A 19,598-nucleotide genomic window follows, 5' to 3' on the forward strand; every position below is an offset into this window, starting at 1 on the left:
AGAAGGGAGAAGGGTTAAAACACTCCTTGCAGTGTTCCTTCCATAAATGCTAATGTGACTCATACCGGACCCTGTCCTGGATGGCTGGGCACGAAGCAGAGAGCAGCACTCGGAGGGAGCAGCAAAGGACAGACAGAGTTTATTGCACAGTCATGGAGGTTGCCGGCAAATAGTGTCTCTTTCCAGCTACCTGCATCTCTGAGCACAATGGACTCTGGTGAAATGTCCAAGACAGCTAGCTGGCAGGAGTGCAGTTTCCTACATACTGCCCAGGGGCTGTACTACACACATGTAGCAGGCAGCACTTCAATGCTCCATGTGCTCAGAGTCTATCCACAGCTGAAAACTCGGTGTGATTGCTATCCATTTAAATCCCTCCTTGTCAGCAACACCACATGGTTGTTGCTCAGTTAATTACCCTCACCAGCTTCATGGGGTCAGTTTTTTCCGTAAACCTCCTGCCAACTGCTCCACGTGATCAAAACCGCTCTTGCTGGAGCTCCGCACAGTTAGTGTCTCAGCTGGACCATGTGGTACTAGAGTGGAAAAGCTGCTTCTTTTTAGACATCCCCTTTCAGCCAGCTGTTCTTGGCCACTTGTCCCACGCCAGGCCGGGAGGCTGGGCTGAACTGGAGCAGCTGGGCGATGAGGGTTTTGCAGGGCTCAGGCAGAGGAGGAAGACCATTGGGGTAGAGAACCCCCTTCTTCTGGCGGCGGGGCATGCTGAGGATGTGGGTGTCGTCGAAGGGCATGCAGCCAGTCACCATCACATAGAGCACCACCCCCAAGCTCCATATGTCGTACTTCTTGGCGTCGTAGGGAATGCCCAGCAGCACCTCGGGGGAGGCATAGGCAGCTGATCCGCAGTAGGTAGTGCTCAGGTCTGGGTAGCCACGTGCCTCTTTGCCAAAGCCAAAGTCAGTGAGCTTTGCCCGGCGGCCATCAGATGTGAGCAAGACGTTCTCACACTTGAGGTCCCGGTGCACCAGGTTCCGGTCATGCAGGTAGCGCACGGCACTCACGATCTGTCCAAAGATTTCTCGGGCCTCAGGGACACAAGGTAGTCTCCCCAGTCGCTGCACCAGCTGGAGCAGATCCATGGACGCTGCTTCCATCACGATGTAGAGTCTCCCATTGCAGACCTCGATGAACTCAAAGATCCGTACAATGTGAGGATGCCGGATCATCCGCAGGATGGAGAGCTCCCGTGGCAGAAACTTGTGTACAAAGTCGGGGGGTGCCCGGTGCCGATCCACCACCTTGATGGCTAGCGGGCCCTTGTACTTGGCTGAGGTGGCCACCCTCACCTTAGAGTAACTGCCCTCACCCAGGGTCTGGCCCAACTTGTAGCCCAGATTACTCAGCAGCTTTTCCCCTTGGGAGCCCCCTGACATGGTGCAGGGTCCTTTGGGGGCTTAAGACTAGGTTTATCTTTTTGGGACTGATGGCTTCAACCCATTGCGCTTGGCACCTGGTACACCTTCATTCCCATATGTCCACTGGCTGCTTGCCCCAGATGCATCACTGCGCACTGGGTATTGTGAAGTGCCAGGAGTGTCATATACCACTGGTAACCGGGGGTGTCATATAACCCCATTGCTCTCCCATCCCCCCCCCTTGAGAACCCAGGAGTCCCACAGTGCTTAGTTGAGAGATTTAAGATCAGACTTCATATTCTCAGACAATTAAAATCAGACTTCTTAATGTATGCCCATAACAAAGGCATTTTCACCTGCTTTTTAAAAATGTCTCTCTAATTTAGAAAGTCTAGGAACAAAAGGTTTCTAACTTAAAGCAACAAATTACATTAAAAACCCACAGCTGGGGAGAAACACACACACACAGTTCAGTCCCAGCACAATGGAGGGACGAGAAAGGATGAGCATGCTGTCCAGGGCCCCATTGTTGCACAAGTCCATAGCTGCAGTTTGCTACAGAATCCAATAACTCATCCTTAGCCATAGGACTGAGGTCCAGATTGCCATGGAATACAACACAGGGTCTTGTGTAAACAGAGTTAGGGTGATTTTCCTGTTTCCAGTAGTGTTCACACCCTCTTTGGATTGGCTTTAGCATAGATGATTTACCTCTGCAGCTCACCAAAATATGCCTGACAAGTAAATATTTACCTTTGCAATTAACAAGACTGTGCCAAGTCTCCTATTAAAATAATAACCCCAGACACTCTTGCACTCCCTTCACCGCTCTGGAAATGACACCAGCTGATCTTGTGCTATACTTTTAGTTTACTCAATGTGGATTATTCTTCAGAATTAAAAGTAGGGACATTTGCAGCAGTCACTTTGCTAAATGCTGCTGCTCCATCTTTGGTTGTGGTGAAAGCATTTTTTTTAAAAGATGGAAACAAATTGATCATTTCCTCACTCCCTCCCACCTCCTTTCTGCCAGTCATGTTCATGGGGCTCAGTCAGCACAGGCTAGCGTGTGTGTGTCTGTAAAATACTAGGGGCAGACCCCCGGCTTGTGACCCCTCCCGAAGGAGCGAGAGACATAGGATGTCTCCGTTGTGACTGTCTCAACTGTCCTCTGGGCGGAACAGGCTGGAATCCACTCCGAAGGGGCGAGGGCGAGACGCAGTAAAATACGAACGTTCCAGGTCAGAGGACAAAAGAACCCAGCCCAGCCAATCAGCAACTCGCACGGAGCATTTGCTCACATTGAGTTCCATTCTGATGGCTCCGCGTTCCACGGCCGCTTCCATTCCACACGCCTCCCCCGCTTCCTCAATGCATGTGTCCCGGAGAGAGGGTCGGGGGAGCCGCGACCGCTGTAGCCCCGAGCAGGCGGCTCGAATTAGGCTAAGGCTCCGTGTGATTGGCTCTGTCCTGTCCCCATCCCCGTTTCCCTTTGTTCGGCCCCCGCGGGATGAGGGAGATGGGCCCGCCCGCCTGGCTATAAAAAGGCAGGCGCAGTAGCGCACATGCTTCATTTGCGTTGCAGCTGAAGGCGGGGAGGGGTGTGTGCTGTGGACGGAGGGTGCCCTCCTGAGCAGGACGAGTTGGTTGGCACGCAGGGGGCTGGGGAGCACTTGCCGACTGCCGAGCTGTTGTAACATAATAGCAGGCGGGGAGAGTGCTGGGGCTCGGTGCAGTGAGAAGGGGGGACGAGAAGCCAGGGCTGCCCCTGGCTTTCACCAGTGGGGGCAGCAGCTGCAGCTGATCAGTTTCCGTGCTTGAAAATCACAGTGCCCAGCCTCATCCCATCGCCTTCACCTTCGAGCTGTAAAAGGCTCCTCCGAGTGCTCCTGCTGTCCGTTAATTTGGGTTGATAGCTGCCCCCCAAGTGTACACACACACCCCAACCCTGGGCTGGTCACCCTGACTCCCTTCCTCTGCTGAGGGATGCTTTGTCCTGCTCAGTCTGCCCCAGCATCTGTGTCCTCCTCTTCCTGAGAAGCAGCATGAGCATGGCAAACGACACATACCACTTTATAAAAGACATAAAACCCGGACTGAAAAACTTAAATGTCGTCTTTATTGTGCTGGAAATCGGTAAGTGGGTCCCTCTGAACCATGTCTCTTCCCTCCTCCCCTCTTTCCTCTCCCTCCTAGGGTAGGAGAGAGTACATTTGTGCTGGGCTGATTCCCGACACGTGGTCACACTTCCAGGGGGAGCAAGATCAGCTCCCATGCAGTGCGGAAGCCTCCTTTACTCCCTTGTTCCGATCTTATTTTAAAATAAGATCTCTCATTCAGGCAACTAGGCAAGGGAGAGAATTCCATCCTGAAATTAATTTAACGCCATTTATCCTGCTCTGGAGATACTTGTCTGTTTATGTTGTTTTAATGATCTTGCCTCTTGATCTTAGTAGTATAAAGGGTCCATTACACTTGGGGAATAACTCTCCAAAACAGCTAAACTATTTTTTTTCATTTTCAGACAGCACGAATTCTTCCAGTTTGTAAGTTTTATTTTTTATTTTAAATTCCCCATACAGGACGAGTTACCAAAACCAAAGATGGACATGAGGTGAGATCGTGTAAAGTAGCAGACAAAACTGGCAGCATCACAATTTCAGTGTGGGATGAAATCGGAAGTCTCATACAGCCAGGGGACATTATTCGATTGACCAAAGGGTATGTATGGGGTGGGGACAGGATACGGTTTAGCTCAAGCTCGCCTTGCTGTTGGCTATTTAAATAACTTGTTGCTCAATGATCTTGTTGTTAACCATTTCTGTACTTGACAGTGGGGTGGATAAGATCTGAAGGATCAGTGTCTTTACTTTGGAACTGTAATGAATGTGGAAAAATCTTCTCTGTTACTAAAGAAAAGGGTTTGAATTCTAAATAGCCTTTGACTTCCTCTGTGAAAGAAGCAACATGACACGCTTGCCTTTTTTGGACTGCTTCCTTGATGCACTGGCAGCAGCCTGTGATCTATCATTAAATTAAAACCTCCAGATCTCTCCTTGCCTCCCCTCCCCCCAACGCTCAAACCTAACATACACATTGATGGGATTTGTAGACCACTCCGTCTGCATCTCAGTAACGTGTCTGTATTTCACTAGATGCTGTTCAGATGGGAATCTGGTATTTAAGAGCTTTACTGTGCTTTTCTTAAGTTTCACATTCTGTTTTGGGGGGATGACAAAGTTGTCTTGATCTGTACATTCAAGATAGGGATTCAGAGAGTGAAATCAAAACCATGTTCTTATTTTAACACTTTTCTTCTGTAGCAGTGCTCATAGAGAATGGAGGGGATAATTATCCTTAAGCAACACTGAGAAGGTAGTCTGCTTCACAGTGGATTTTATGGAAATGACAGGAAAACTGGGAGTAGAAGTTAGTAAAAAAAAAAAAAAATTTATATTAGTGTTGTTATAAAAGACAGTATTTTGTTCATGTGTAATGGCTACAATATAATGGGACGCTGCTGTGTTACATATTTTCAAGTTTTACAATATGCTCCCACTGACACTAAATTATAAAACTGAAACAATTTAAAACTACTTTTAACCTCTTATTCTCCACTTCTCTTATACAATCCAAGAAACTAGTCACTTTCATTTCTCTTTTTAGTCAATTTCACTTTCTTATTCTCATTTGGCAGCCCAACACACACAAGTATTTTGGTTTAAAATGTTCAGGGATTGTTTAAAAACACATAAACTCCTTTACTCAATAGTTATAAAAATTGAGAATGTTTCTACAATGGAGTCACTGTTAGTGGCATAGTGGTTGATTTTTTTCAAGTAATTCCTGTTTTGGGGATGAAAACAAATTAATATCCCCATCAGAATTTCTGCAGTTATTCTTGTTCAGATTTACTTTATAGAAAAGTCAGAAGTAAATCTTCATTATTAGTTTAGGGGTCGAATGACATCTGTTTAAAATTTTGAGAGTTGATGTCCAATGTGTTTTCAGAATCCTTGAGATTACAACTATCTTTGCTAAACTTTATGTAGACCGCCTCAAAAATCTTCTGCCTATACTATAGAAAACCAAGTTATTAGTGTTGGTTGTAACTGTTAATATCACATTTCTTTGTAAATAATTTATTATAGTTGCCACAGTGTTCTCTGGGGGAGTGAACGGGATGACAGATGGCTCACAAGATAATCTGTATTGATGTGGTCCATACTATGGAAAAACAAGAACCTCTATTGCAAGATATAAAGCCATGAAATAGCATCAATTCTACTTATTTAGGACCAAATTATGTCCTCGTTTGCACCAATGCACATTCATGGAAGACAATAGATTTGAATGGCAGGTGCAAAGATCTGGCCCTTATTTTACAACGTACCCTCTTTCACTTGATACTGGTGTACAAGCTGCATTAAGAACTGCCTACTCTGTCCCAGCATAGTTTCCACTTCTGTACTGAACTGAGGATTAATTGGAGAGACATTGCTGTTGCAGTGTATGTAAATTTTACATATATGGGGTTATCTGATTTCTTCAGTCTGATCACTGTTAAAAATAGTTATCCTTAGCTAGGCACTATTTCTGTGTACAAAAACTGCCGTTTCTTTCTTTCTATGCTGAAATCCAAGTCTAGAGGGATTCCACTGCATTAACAGACATTATCCCATGTGTTCCCTATTGTTGTTCATGGGCAGGATGATGTAGCAGCTAATATTTCAAAATTCTAAACACTTAAGTTTCTATGTTCAGATTGGTGTTTTATTGCTAACCTCTCTCGTTTTATGAACTGAAAATGAAAACTTGTGTTATTGGAAAAAAACCTGTGGTGTTAGAAATTCCATGAAGTTGTTATCCTCCAGTGTCTTGAGTTTTTCTCCTGTATATTGTATATGTGAGATTGATATCCCTTTAGCTTAGCACTTCTTTCCCTTCATGTTATAAGACAAACCTGCCTAGCCATTAAATTCAGCATAAAAGGAATCTTGTTCCAAGCAAAAGGCGACATGTTAAGTGCAAGGCCACTGCTATTACACCTTATTTAGAGATGGTTGAATACTATGTTTGAGGGAATAGAGCGCTTACATTTTTAAATTGAGATTTCATTTTGTGTGCTGAATACAGGAGGAAATGATATTTTTCTATTTTATTATATTTATACTACAATGTCCCATGGCTGAGACCGGGGAGGTAAAAGCACAGCGAGATTAAGTGACTTGGCCACAGTCACAAAGGACGTCTATGGCAGGGCTGGGGATGGAACCGGTCCCAGTCTAGTGTTTTAGCGAGAAGTCCATCTGTCCTCTTTTGTTCGAGTTCTTCCTCTGTTTATTTGTGCCTCTCTTTTGCAAGCCTTGTAACTTTTCTATCATGTACGTTCAGTACAACTGAGCTGCTTGTCTTTATTTCTACATCACTTAATTTCAGTCCCCGAAGTCAAATGCTACTATAAACGGCCAAGTTGGACTAAGGTACCCTCCTGCTATCTCCAAGCGTGTATTTCCACATACTGAAAATGATTGCATTTTATTTCTGCATATCACTTGAATCTCAAGGGTAAATGTATATTTTGCTGCTACCTACTATATCTGATAACTGCTTTTCTACTAAAAATTAAGCAGTTGGTTTTTCTTCTTGACCCATTGAATGTTGTCTAACACATTCATTGTGTCTTGTTTTCTACAATGAAACCGAGGCAACTCCACTCTGGTTCCCCTCTTGCAGAATTAACACTCTGGTATTCTGCATAAGTAACACTGTGTACGTCAATCAGTTGGCTGGGCAGCAAGGTGATGTGGACAGTGGTCCTGGAAAAAGTGTATCTGCCTTCTGCCTGACAGGAAGGATGGCACTTGGCTAGCAGAAAGGCCTGTCCAAAGTGGTATCGCTGTGACAGACTTGATGCTAGTCTGATGTGGCTGTTGGCCTCTTTTGAAGACCCAAACAAATTAATGGGGCTTCCAACAGCTGTTTGTAGAAGCAGAAAATACATTAGTAACTAGAAACTTCTAGAGTAAAATAATCTTAGGGAATCTGAGAATTTTAGTCTGGGAATTCTAGCCACTCTCTTTCTGCTGGTACAGAACATCCACTAGACAGGTTTAGTTCTTCAAAATCTCTTTCAATGTTAATGTTCCCTATTGGTTAGCAGAGAATATTCTGCTTATCCTTTTCTGGCGCTTTACACGTTATTGGTACTCTTTTGGCTAGGTATGCGTCTCTGTGGAAAGGATGCCTGACGCTTTACACAGGAAGAGGAGGCGAGCTACAGAAAATTGGGGAGTAAGTATCACGCTTTGTACGCGTCTGTTGTACTTGGTCAAGCATTGTCCTTGACAGTGGGTCATGGGAAGTGTAAACTAGTGTGGGTCTTATCAGGAGGATTTAATGGAAAAAAAGAAGCAAAATGGAGATTTATTGCTGTTATCAGTCTTAGCTCCAACAGAGGCCAGTAGGTTGCTTGCTCCTGTCAGTGGTTATATGGTTGGTTGTGGCAAAGAGCAGTAGGCTGTGGGCCTGTTTCACTGGAGTGTGCTTGTAAGTGGGGTATCTACTGGACTTGGGCTACCATTCTCTGTAGGTACAATCTACCGACGGTTTTACAGAACAGACAAGTTCCTGGTATAAAACCTCTCTTCTTGGGTTAGCACATACTCGTGTTCAAGGACTTGCAGCATTGAAAACTTGGAATCCTCTATTTATCCACAGGCTAGGTACAGTACAGGCAGCTGCAATGTGAGCTTACACGCACTGCGGTGATAATGAGTTCCACCCTGTTGTGCTAAAGGGATCATCCTCTCAGCCTCCCTCCTAGCTGTCCCTGTGGGTCGTAGTGATAGGAGTATAGTGTGTAAAATGAGCCAGGCGATTATTCTGCTCTGCTCGCTTAGGCCTCACTTTGAATAATCTGTTTATTTTGGGGCCTTATTTTAAGTCCTGTGTCAAATTGGCAAGAGCTCAGATGAGCAACGTGATGATGAAGAAAGGTGAAGAGAATTTGCGACAGAAGCAAGCATCACTCTTTCAGACTGTTAAAGGATGCTGTAAAGAAGCAAGAGATCAGCTATTCCTTATTCAACAAGAACAAATACAAGTGACAAGCTTAAGATGAAGCCAGAAAAATACTTGATGAAGTACCTATTTCTTTCTAATTAGACGAATAATTCTGAAATGTCCCCACTCGAGAGGGTTTCCTTGTATTATCGAAACATCTCAGAGCCCAAGTCATTGTTCAGGGCCCCGTTATGCTAGGTGCTGTACAAATACTGAATACAAAGACAGCCCGTACCCCCAAAACCTTAGAGGTTTGAGGATTTGACACCCCATCTACTGGATGGTTCAAGAATAACAAAATCCAGCTAGGTGCGACGCAAAGGAATACACTGGAGATTTCCTTTCAAGCCAAATGATTCGGCTTCTCTGTACAACTTTTGAATGGGTGTTGCTCTATAAAAGGGTTGGATTAAGGGCAATCCTTTATCTTGAATTTTTTAAATTCTGGCCCACAGCAGGGGTCTGGACCAGCTGCTGGTTTAAATGGTTTGGGACAGCAATTTTACTTTACAAAGTTTTACGATCCCAGTCTCTCCTCTTCCTCCCCCCCCCCGCCCCCCACCCCCAGTTTACATGCAGTAGTCAATAGGTCTATTCGCTCACTCGGTGCCACTAATTGGAAAATGATTATATGAATTTTAGTATCCCCCTGAGGTTCTTGAACTCCTCTTTAATGTTAATAGGGTGCTAGGCAGGCATACCAGGTGTTCTGACTGCTTGACTGAAATAGCCTGAACAAAGAAACTTTACATCTTGGGCCCCAATCCTTCAAAAGAATCAGAGCCATGCTGGTCACTTGTGCTGTGGAGGGGCTCCCTTTGTAGGATTGGAGCCTGGTTTACTTACGTCTTAGTAGTGTGAAGGTACAAAGTGTCCATTCCCTTTGGAAATACTGAAGAATTTTCTCCTAACTCCTTATGAAAAACTCTTCTGTTGTTCTCCTCACACTCTTGTTTTCTTTTCAGGTTTTGTATGGTATACTCGGAGGTGCCAAACTTCAGTGAGCCCAACTCAGACCACCTTGGGCAGCACAACAAGCTGGTATGTTAAACTTCCTGGGGTTCTCTTGCATAAAATAGTCTTTGATCTGAGTACTTCAGGCTAGGCGGTGGTAAGATTTCTGGCTTTTAAAATGGTGCTCAAGGAAGCATATAGAAGAATGGCAATGATGTGGTAAATAACTGTAGGAGAGTGGTGAGGGGATCTCCTGTGTAGCCGGTACAAAAACATGTGCAACAAATTCAATTTCTCTCTGTAACACAAAGAAGTTTCTGTGTCTGACCCATATTTTTTCTCTGTATATTTCTCTGAAGGCACAGGGTGAACAGAATAATAGTTCTTCATCAAGTAATTTGGGTACTTATACTTTCGGGCCAGTGGGTAAGTTTTTGTTTTATTTTGTGGAAGTGAAAGGATGAGAAACACTTTAAACTCTTAGATTCATTATTGTTTTTTCAGTGTTGAGAAACGTAGGGTTTTTACCTTCTAGGGGCAAATGTGGAGTTCTGGCATTGAGCTAGGGCCAAATCCTGGAAGCACTTTTGCACATAAGTAACTTTATTCAAACCAATATTTCCATCATAAATGTGTTCAGGATTGGCCCTACTAGTAATTATTCAGGCAGGACTTTTTGCAGGTGCCTAAGTCACGTAAGAGCACACTTCACACTGACTTTGTTAATGTGACTCATGCTCCTAAATCACATAGGTACTTCTGAAAATTCCACTCTCGGCTTTCAACCCACTGCTGCTTATTGAATGTAAAGGGGCAGACCTAAACCAGACATGGTTTTAGTATTGCATTTAATACTTAACCAGAGGTAATTAGTCCTAATCTTGGGCTGCTCCACAGTGAACATTCAGTTGGGTTCAGTATACAGGTGCTGGGCGGGGTTGGTGGCGTGGGATATGCAGGAGGTCAGATGAGATAATCTGGTGGTCCCTTCTGGCCTTAAATGCCGACTCCAAATAGTCTCACGTTTCCTGGTGGGTTACTTCCTAAATGGAAGGATGGCAGAGACCTGAACTCTTATGCAATAGGAAGATTAGCATGTAAGTATAGTTTTGTGGCAGCACTGTACTGAAAGCAATTATGTTTCAATAAGAAAATGGTTCAGAGGTCTCGGAGTCCGTATAAAGTTCACTCGCACCTTTCTCCTGGGGTTGCATAATGGATGCATACAATAATCAAAACCTAGTGTTGTGTATCCAAGAGTTGTTGCTGGCAACGAACTGTCTGAGCTCAGACTGATACAATTGACAAGACCAGTGACGTTTCTCAGTGACTGTCAGTTTCCTCTTTGGGAATAGATTTTCACTTCTCCCATTTCACTTCTTTGAGTCCTTTCCGCTCCTTCAAGTACAAAAACTTCTGCTGAGCAAATAAGGGTGGTACTCTGAAGCCAATTTTTTTTTGTTGCCTTAATACCAGGGTGGGGCAAGTCCTCTGTCAGCCTAATTGCTGGGTAGCCACCTACTCGTGACCCAGTCATTTTGGGTGGTGGACTGTTCTGATTCCATTGCATTTGCGCTTATATTTTGAGACCTGCTTCCTTCTTTGATCCTCATTATCCTTCTTCCTGCTTCTGTGCAATCTTTAATTCCCTCCCCCTCCTCTCCTCCCCCACCCTCCATACTGTTTTTGCCTTCTCAGCCTTCATGTGTTTTGTCCCAAGCATGGTACCAGCTGTCACTCCCTACAGCAGATTCACACAAGACTGTTCTCTCTCTCTCTCTTTGTGTGTTTGTGTGTTTGTGTGTTTGTGTGTTTGTGTGTTTGTGTGTTTGTGTGTTTGTGTGTTTGTGTGTTTGTGTGTTTGTGTGTTTGTTTGGTGGGGCGGGGCGTGATGCGTCCTATACTGGCTGTTTTCCTTCTTCTCTTTCCTCTCTGGCTTTTCTGTCCTGCTGTATCTCCTGGTCATTGCTGCTGTGGACTATCTGGTATGTGTCAGCTATAGGTGAGTGCATGTGAGTGGAAGCATCAGAATCCAACTTTGCCTGTCAGACTGGTGTTATTTCCCTCCGTCCCTCCCTCCGAGAATGCAATGCCACATCATAGCAGCACGAGCAGCCTGCGGCCTTCTTGCTTCAGTCATTGCTGTGGAGCTACTGTTGGAAAAAGCTGGCTGTGATTTGGAGTTCTGAGGTCTCCCGACTTTGCTCCCCATCCTAAAGCTCAGTGTTACTTCGTTATGTAGTAGCCATGCAGAATGCGAAGGCTGTTTGCACAGAAGAGCAGTGATGTCAAAGTGTGGAACTTGCGATAACATTTTACTGTCTTTTTAGGAAATGGTTTGCAAACGGGACCTGAATCCAGTGGATTCCCATTGGCCTACAATCATGCCCACTCCTATGCAGGTACTGGGAGAGCCAATGGACGAGGACCTGTAAATCCACCGATCCCAGCATCTAATAATATTCAGCCCCTTCTAACAGCAGTAAATAATGGGAGGGACCCACGCAGAGCCTTTAAAAGATGACTGTGCCAAATGTGGTTGTACGACTTGCTCAAACGATACACCCGACTTGAACACTGAATGCACTTTTATTTATGGTTAACTGTGAAAAAGTTTGTCCTTTATTAGTGTTTTTTTCTTTATGGTCTATGGAGCGAAGTGACTTGATTTTCTTCAAGAAAGCATGGTGAAGCTGCTTACATCTCAGAAATTAGGGGGGGTGGGTATTTGAGAGCCCGGGTAAAAGTGTGAATTCAATTGGGGTGAATTTTTACAAAATGGGAGCAAATTTTAGTTGGATATTAATTTTGGGTGGGTTTTTTTGTTGCTGTGTTTCGTCTGGTCAGCCATATAGCCTTAAGGGGTCTGTCATGTCCCATAGTTCATATATGTGACTTCCGTGAGGGCTAATGGGAATTGTGTGACTGTACTGAAGGGCTGAGATGCCCTAAACAGTCAGGTCTCCTGTTTAAAACTGAAATGACCTGCTAAAGCAATAAGTGCACCAAAATTGGTCAATGTCAGCAGCTAGTAGCGCAGCTTAAATCAAAGGATGGGTAACTCCAAGAGATTTCAATTGGCTACAGTAAAGAGATGTTGAGTGACTGAACAGTAATGGCTTAGCTTTTGTTGCCAAAAAGTGTAAATTATTTCTCCTGCTACAATATCTCTTTAAAGAAGAAAATCATCCCTAATATGCCAAACAGTCCTCACGGAAAGCTGCAACCATTTGGCACACGAGGTAAATAATAGGAGGGAAAGTTCTAAATTACAAAGGACATTTCTTACTGTCCTTGTGGCTTCAGTCTTGATGAAAAATAACTTTGTGCTTTTCCCAAATTGTGGGCTCTCCAAAGTCACCAGTAGAGAACAAGGTGCCAAGGATTCTGCTGGTCACATATTTAATGCTATACATCTAACTCTTCAGCAAGATTGCCATCACCTGGACTTTTGAATGCCTATTTTTAACACTTGTTTATGTTCCAACAAAATACTTCTTAGATTCAACGATCTACTTACTGGTGTACAAAAGTACTAGGCTACCATACAGCAGGACTTCCAATGCCATAAGGTGTTAATTTATTTTTCAAAACAAGTATTTTTCTTCCCTTTTATATAACATTGAATTATCTCTGTATGAACTTTTGACATCACCACCACCACCTCTAAACAAAACAGGTGCAGTTTTCATCCCAACTACAAGATTCTTGGTACTAGATCACATAGCAACAAATTATCCACAGTGTAAACTGATTCAATTTCTGTGCTTTGGATCAGGTTTGGAAACAGTTCAGAAGCTGTAAGATGACTTACTGGATTCCCTCTTTATTTGTTACTCTATTCTTGAAGCTGACTTCTTAAATAAAAGTTGCACTAACCATGTTGACAGACATAAATTTCTTTTGGTCAAGCCTTAGAGATTTCACGACAGAGAAGCCTATTTTGAAGTAGAAGTTGTCACTGTGAAGTCATTCCAATTCATTGAGTTATCGAGTCTGCTTTCAGCTATTCTTGGTGTTTACAAGTCATTTTACCCACCGTCTTTCTGTTTTGTCATATTTGAATGTCAGTGTTCTGAAATGGCCCAGTTTCAGAGCTTGTGACAGCAGAAATGGTCTTTCCTTTGTCAGTAACCCTGGTGTGTAAAGATTCACTGCTTGCTTAGAAACACGAGCTTTTAAAAATGTCTTGACGTCATTTAGAAAGATCTTTGTGCCCCAAAATCTGAAGGCTATTTACCTCAGATACAGCAAAGAGCTATGCAGATATGTGTGCATTGGTAAAATAGTCATTGCTCATACTTTCTGGTTGAAATTGACAAAACTCTGAGACACTAAATAAAATCTAATCATGTAACTCCTAGTATAGTGATCAGTGGATGCTGTTGTCCAGACTGTACAGACCTTCTGAAACTACAAAACACCAAGTGAACTTTGAGGAATGTTTTAAGTTGGAAGCGGAGGTGGTGTGCCACCTACAAATAGAAGTTCTCTTCACTTTTCCATTCCACTTCTGTTTTAAAAATATTATTGTAAGTAGAATTTTATATACACTGTAAAGTTTGTGCGTAGTTCCTTTATTAATAGAGCATTAGGTACCCTTTATAATAGGGCTAGAATTCAGTTTGGGTCCTCTTTCTATACATGTTCCTTTAGGTCCCTGGGTCATAAGTACTGTAAGCGAGAGCCCATCTTTTCAGCTGAGAAGCAGTTATTAAAAAGCACTGTTTAAGTGATACTCAAACTAGAAAACTTAGTATTCTTCAAGATTCCACAGTATGGGCCTTTGTTTTAAATATTAATATTCACAATATCATAAGGAATCATGGTATGCGGGCAAATCCTTATTTGCTGGATTGCTGTGAGGTATTGAATGTGATTGTAACTTCACACATGCAAATTATGTTAGCTTTAGTCAAATAATTCCTTTAAGGAACAGAAAACTAAGAAGGTAGAGCATGTATTCTAGTTCACTGCACTTTTAAATAGAAAAGGTAACACTTAATCGTGCTTACATTAACCAGGCTGTTAAAATGTAAATGGTTACTGCTAGTAAATTTAACACAGGATGTGGACACCTGCTGCCAAGACTGTGTAAGCAAATGACCTCTGATTGAAAGAAATGAAGCAAGAAGATTGGTCTTTAAGGTTGGTAGCGTTCCTGTCTTCAGTGTCTAATCATTTGTTTTAACATTAGGTTGTATCATTTTATTAACTTAGTTTTACTTCTGTTCAGGGGGAATCTCTGCAATATGAAGCCAGGTGAATTTTGATCTGTTTAACTATATTAACGTCAAGTCTCTGGTCATGTGATGAATTCGGGACAAGAAGTCAAAGGAAGAAAGTTCTATTTTCCCTAGCAAGTTCCATACATCCAGTATAGAAGGCTCTGATCCTGCAAAGGGATCTATGCGTTTACCTTATGCTAGTGTGGAGCCCCATTCACTTCAGTGGGACTCTTCAGAGAGCCCTTTGCAGGTGCAACGCCTAAAACAATTATAATGCAATAGTCTTACACCATAATCCAGATCGCGAGAAGACGTGTTATGAGGGAGGATTATAATGGTGAGTAAGGTAGGTAAGAAACATTCGAAAAGGCCTTCTGAAAGAGGGTGTGTAATAAAGATGCAAGGGTGCTCTCCTTCATGTGGTGTTCTTTCTAGGTGTTGGGGATGTTTGAAGGAAGGATTCTATAAGGAAATTATGGACGACGCACATTGTGTACAGTTGCACCCAATTTGTCTGGGTAATTCTAAGATGTGCTCTGAGGGTTTATCATATCTTTAAATTTTTGGGGTCTACTTGCCCAGTAGACTGGAAGGGCTAATAACACAGGCGTGAGTAGGTGGAATGGTGCATCTGTGAATGTCCCTCAGGCCTGACTTGTGTTAGGACTAGAACATCCAATTCTCATTTCCACAGCTAACCAGTTAATTACCTTCAGATTGCCTTCTCTGAAAAATGAGGCAGCTAATAATGTTTGCCCTCACATTGTGCTGCTTCAGTTCTCAAAAGGGGCGGAAATGGTAGCCTGATTGTAAAGATGGACTGAGTACAGAGACCTGAAGCCATTTGCCTCAGGCATTCCAATCTAGTTTATATAACACATGGATTTACCACCTCCGAATTTAGTCCATTCCAGGTTCTGCTACAAAGTTCACATCTAACCTTTGCAAAGTTCCTTAAGCTCTGTTCCATTGTCCAGTGACTGTAAGGTTCTTGCACATGTTTCTCCCAACCCAAGGGCTATTTTATGAGGAATGCCAGGGTCACTGATGAGAAGCTGCAGCCTTCTTTTTATGTATGGAAAGTAACCTGGCCAGTTCGGAGGTTGATGACAAATATTCTCAGTCATGTTTTTTCCTCCACTGGTTTCACTGATTTCAAGTCATGACAATTTCATGATATTCTGTTATTCTCAGCCTTGAATACGGGCCCATGCAAGAACCTGTATTAAAACCACTGATATTTCAGATTTTGTAGCATAAATTTGATGTTAGTGGCCACAAAAGGGATACAGCATTAGACACTAAACATATCAGAAAGCTATTTTAATTTTAATCTCAAAGTGCTTACCCAATTAAATTCTAATTGACAGTGAGACTTAAGATGGCAACATTTGAAAGCATTTTTCATTAGTGGAATTCCAAGGGTGAAACATAATTTGCCGTAAAATGGGGCTGTAGTTGTAACCTATGAGCAGGCTTCCACCTTTCCGTAATAAACCAGACCCAGGAATAACTGCTGTAATAACCCAGGCATTTACCACTTGAGTTAAAGGTCTGCTAGCTGTCACTTGTTAGCACTTCTTTCTTTTCTGACCTGCAAATAATCAGCCAATAGAGGGCACCATGCCTCATGCACAGACAGTTCCTGAATATGCTTCTATTGAAATTAGTGTGAGCTGGATTGGGTCCCAAAGTATTTGCATGAAAAAAATCAATAGTTTTGCTTAACTATCCCTCTTAAATGTAGCTAACACACAAGCTTTCAGTGAGCTGTAACTACATGGAAGGTTTAAAGAGGCTTTAACAAGCTATTTTTGGGTTAGTGGGAGTCAAGCACTGGGTAGAAGTCAATTTCAAATGCAGATGCTTTCTGAAATTCTTCTACCTTCAGAGTAAATCTTCAGCTAAACTTAATTTTCCAAGTTAAATTTGGAGGGGTGGTAAAATAAAGCTCTCTAATGAAAGTTGGTTGTAATCTGAACTAGCGAGAGGCTATTGCCTTTCCATAATATCTGGAACTGAATTTTCTGCCTGGCACCCTCTGCTATTGCCTGTTGCGTAAAGTGGTAGGGTGAGCTCACTAAGGGAGTCTCATACACTGCTTACCGGAAATCCTCCTCCAGGAGGGAGATGGGGAAAGTGTTGGACTGAAGGATGATTTTTCAGTCTTTTTCTGCTGGGTGACCTTATTTGACAAGTAGTTGTCCTAATTCTTTCAGATGTATTTATCCTAGGCCCTGTCTACTGTTTTCCTTTTTGCAGTGGTGGAGCTACATTGTAAGAACCAGGTAAGTCACACGGGCGCAAGCCACATTTTACACTGGTGCAATGTCTATATTAGTGGTTTGCCCTGGTGTTAATTACTTTGACATAGATTTCCCTGATGCAGATGCTCCCCCTACTGGAGTAAACCTGCAAGTAAACAAATCCTTGTCAGCTGCCTATTTTAATATTTGCTTCAAAAATTTGCAAATGATACCAGATTGGGAGGAGCTGCTAATATGAGCCAGGACAGAAACATAGTAGAAGGGATTTAAGAAGTGGGAAATGGTGGTAGAAAAGAACAATGGGGTAGATTCACCCTTTATATTGGGAAATACCACCACATATGAAGTCCTATTGAGTTCAATAGGGCTATATGCACACAGGTGCTCACTGACGACAGTAAAGATCACCCACAATCTAGCTCAGTAACACTGAGTGGGGGAGGGGGGTGGTGATGGTGGTGGGAGGGCATGTGGGCTACTCTAGTTAGCGAGTAGGGGGAGAATTCTAAACTTCAGTAAAGTACAAAAGGGGAAGGGATGATTGTAATGAGACATGAGTTTGTAGTGTGATGAGCAAAAAAATAGCCAATGCAGTTTGGGGCTGCGTATACAGAATCAACCAGTTACAGACAAGGAGGCAATAGTTTGGCCACAGCAGGGTTTCCTGAAATGTGCGTGCCCTCCAGGGATGGAGGAGCACGAAGGACTAGTTGGGCTGAGCAGACAGCTGTCCTCTATTCTCTGTTTTCATGTTTAAAGAATAATCTCTAGCAATAGTGGCTGCAGAAAGAACCTTGAAAACGTGATCCACATGAAACTAGTGTAGTAATGTCTGCCTGAGTGTGCAGAAAGCCTGAAATGATAGTGCTGAGGTGTGAACTGCCCCATTCACTTCCTAGTTGCCAATGATGATATTGTAAAGGTCAGTGTTAACTATTGTACATACTTTCAGGAAAGAGGAAGTAATATGGGGAGGCCAGGCCTTTAACATCATATGCTGGGGCTCAAAGGGGGTAGGATTGTTCCCTCTTCCAGAAAGGAAGGGATGGGCTTAGTTTTTAAAAGTGAGGGAAACACTGCTCAAAGGGGGTGGCCAAGGGCTTGTCTTTGCTGTGGAGTTATTTATCCTTGAGTTAACTCTTGAATTAGCCTAGCTTGAGTGAGAGCAGTCACACTGCAAAATAATGCTGGAGCTCTGCGCAGTGCAATTGGATTAGCAGCAGGGAGTAGATATGTCCCCTCTGCATTACTAGCTTGAGTGTCAGCTGCACTCAAGATCCCATCCTGCGCCTCACCACAAGTCAGCCGCTTTGGAGTTCGTGATGCTTTAACCAGAGCGTTTTGTGTGTGAATGGGAGTTGGGTTAGGGGCAACACTTGAGGTAGACCTTGAGCTAACACTGTAGTGAAGGCAAAGCTTTAAAGGAGAATATAAATCTACATATATTAAAAGAGTATATTTTAGGGCAGCTGGTATAATTTAAGAGCATTGGGATGAAATTAAGCATGGGGAAAATTAAGATGAATATCAAGAATCTTTATTAGACTAGAATATTCTTCCCTGCTAACTGGTGAAAGTTCAATCACAGTATTTTTAAAACTAGAGCAGACAAAATCTTAGAAGCTGTACTATGAGGAGTTGGACTAGCTGACCCAGCAGGCGTGCCCCCTGTCCCCGTTTTGCTTGTTGCTTGTATGTCTCTGAATGATTAGCAGGGAAACTAGTTAGAAAAAACCCATAAGGGGGCTTGGTGATATGAAAAGGTGTGAAGTCACCACTGGAAGACATAATGTGCCCTCTTAAAATAGGTATGGGACAGTTGTCTGAAAACTTAGATAGCTGGGTTGAATATCAATTTATTACAGCTCTTAACATTCATTTTGAAAGATGCACTTCCTGAATTGAGCCTTAATCTTCTTACTAACCCCTTAACTCTCTGCTCCAGAGTATTTGAAATTGCTATGCCCCTCAGTGGGGATTATGCATTTTAATCTCTTGTATGATATATAAAATATGTATACACACACATACTGTGTCTCATAATTGAGATTAATTTTTAATCCCAAACAAGCTATTTACTAAACTAACAAGACTCCATTTAAAGGGATCAGAAACTAGAGGTGAATGTGGCCTTGGGGAATATTCAAGGACTTAATTCACCTTTTTATTTAAAATGGGCTGATGCTTTTCATCAGGAAAACCCTCCTGTATTTAAATAGGCTTCATTTAAAAAAAAAAAAATTGCTTAGAAACCGTTTGTCCCTGTTGCCCATTTTATAGTGAAGCAGATTAGGCATGGAGTAAAATACCAGGACTTGCCTCAGCACATGAAGGCAAAACTCTTCTCCACAATCATATAGATTTTGCAGTGAAGTAAAGCTCAGTGCTAAATTCATTCTGTATGTGTTTATGTAGTATCTCTACTGCAGAGTGGAGAACCTGAAGCAGTATAAGCACTCCTGGGGTTGGCTGGCCCTTGCATGCTGTTCAGAGACACTGGTAGGTAAAAACCAATTCTACTCTTCCGGAGCAAATTCTGAAGTCTGCCCAAAGGAGACAGGCGTTCAGTTGTATGTGGGCAGACAAACCGGTAGAATTCTCAGCTAAACTGATCTTTAAGGTTGAAATTTGTGGCTAAAGAGGCAGGATGGGATGATTTTGTGGCTAAGGCATGACTATGGTACTCATCCCAGGGTTCCAATTCCGGC

General features: G+C 42.9%; 2 protein-coding genes across 2 annotated transcripts; one reads left to right on the forward strand and one right to left on the reverse strand.

Annotated features, from left to right (window-relative positions):
• Positions 1–560: 560 nt before the first annotated feature.
• Positions 561–1,394, reverse strand: LOC135885846 (testis-specific serine/threonine-protein kinase 6-like). The gene has a single exon (XM_065413752.1). It carries the CDS (start codon positions 1,392–1,394, stop codon positions 561–563), a length of 834 nt encoding a protein of 277 aa, XP_065269824.1.
• Positions 1,395–3,421: 2,027 nt separating this feature from the next.
• Positions 3,422–11,919, forward strand: NABP1 (nucleic acid binding protein 1). Its single transcript, XM_065413770.1, has 6 exons — positions 3,422–3,512; positions 3,959–4,097; positions 7,599–7,670; positions 9,407–9,482; positions 9,755–9,821; positions 11,726–11,919. Exons 1-6 carry the CDS (start codon positions 3,422–3,424, stop codon positions 11,917–11,919), a joined length of 639 nt encoding a protein of 212 aa, XP_065269842.1.
• Positions 11,920–19,598: the final 7,679 nt, after the last annotated feature.

This window comes from Emys orbicularis, chromosome 11, assembly GCF_028017835.1.
Source record: "Emys orbicularis isolate rEmyOrb1 chromosome 11, rEmyOrb1.hap1, whole genome shotgun sequence".
NCBI classification, from domain to species: Eukaryota; Metazoa; Chordata; order Testudines; family Emydidae; genus Emys; species Emys orbicularis.

Excerpts from the sequence above, each read along its gene's own strand:
- LOC135885846 (XM_065413752.1), bottom strand. The coding sequence starts at position 1,394 with ATGTCAGGGGGCTCCCAAGGGGAAAAGCTGCTGAGTAATCTGGGCTAC.
- NABP1 (XM_065413770.1), top strand. The coding sequence starts at position 3,422 with ATGAGCATGGCAAACGACACATACCACTTTATAAAAGACATAAAACCC. Across the intron at positions 9,483-9,754 it reads TTGGGCAGCACAACAAGCTG|GCACAGGGTGAACAGAATAA; the intron begins GTATGTTAAACT and ends ATTTCTCTGAAG. Across the intron at positions 9,822-11,725 it reads TTATACTTTCGGGCCAGTGG|GAAATGGTTTGCAAACGGGA; the intron begins GTAAGTTTTTGT and ends CTGTCTTTTTAG.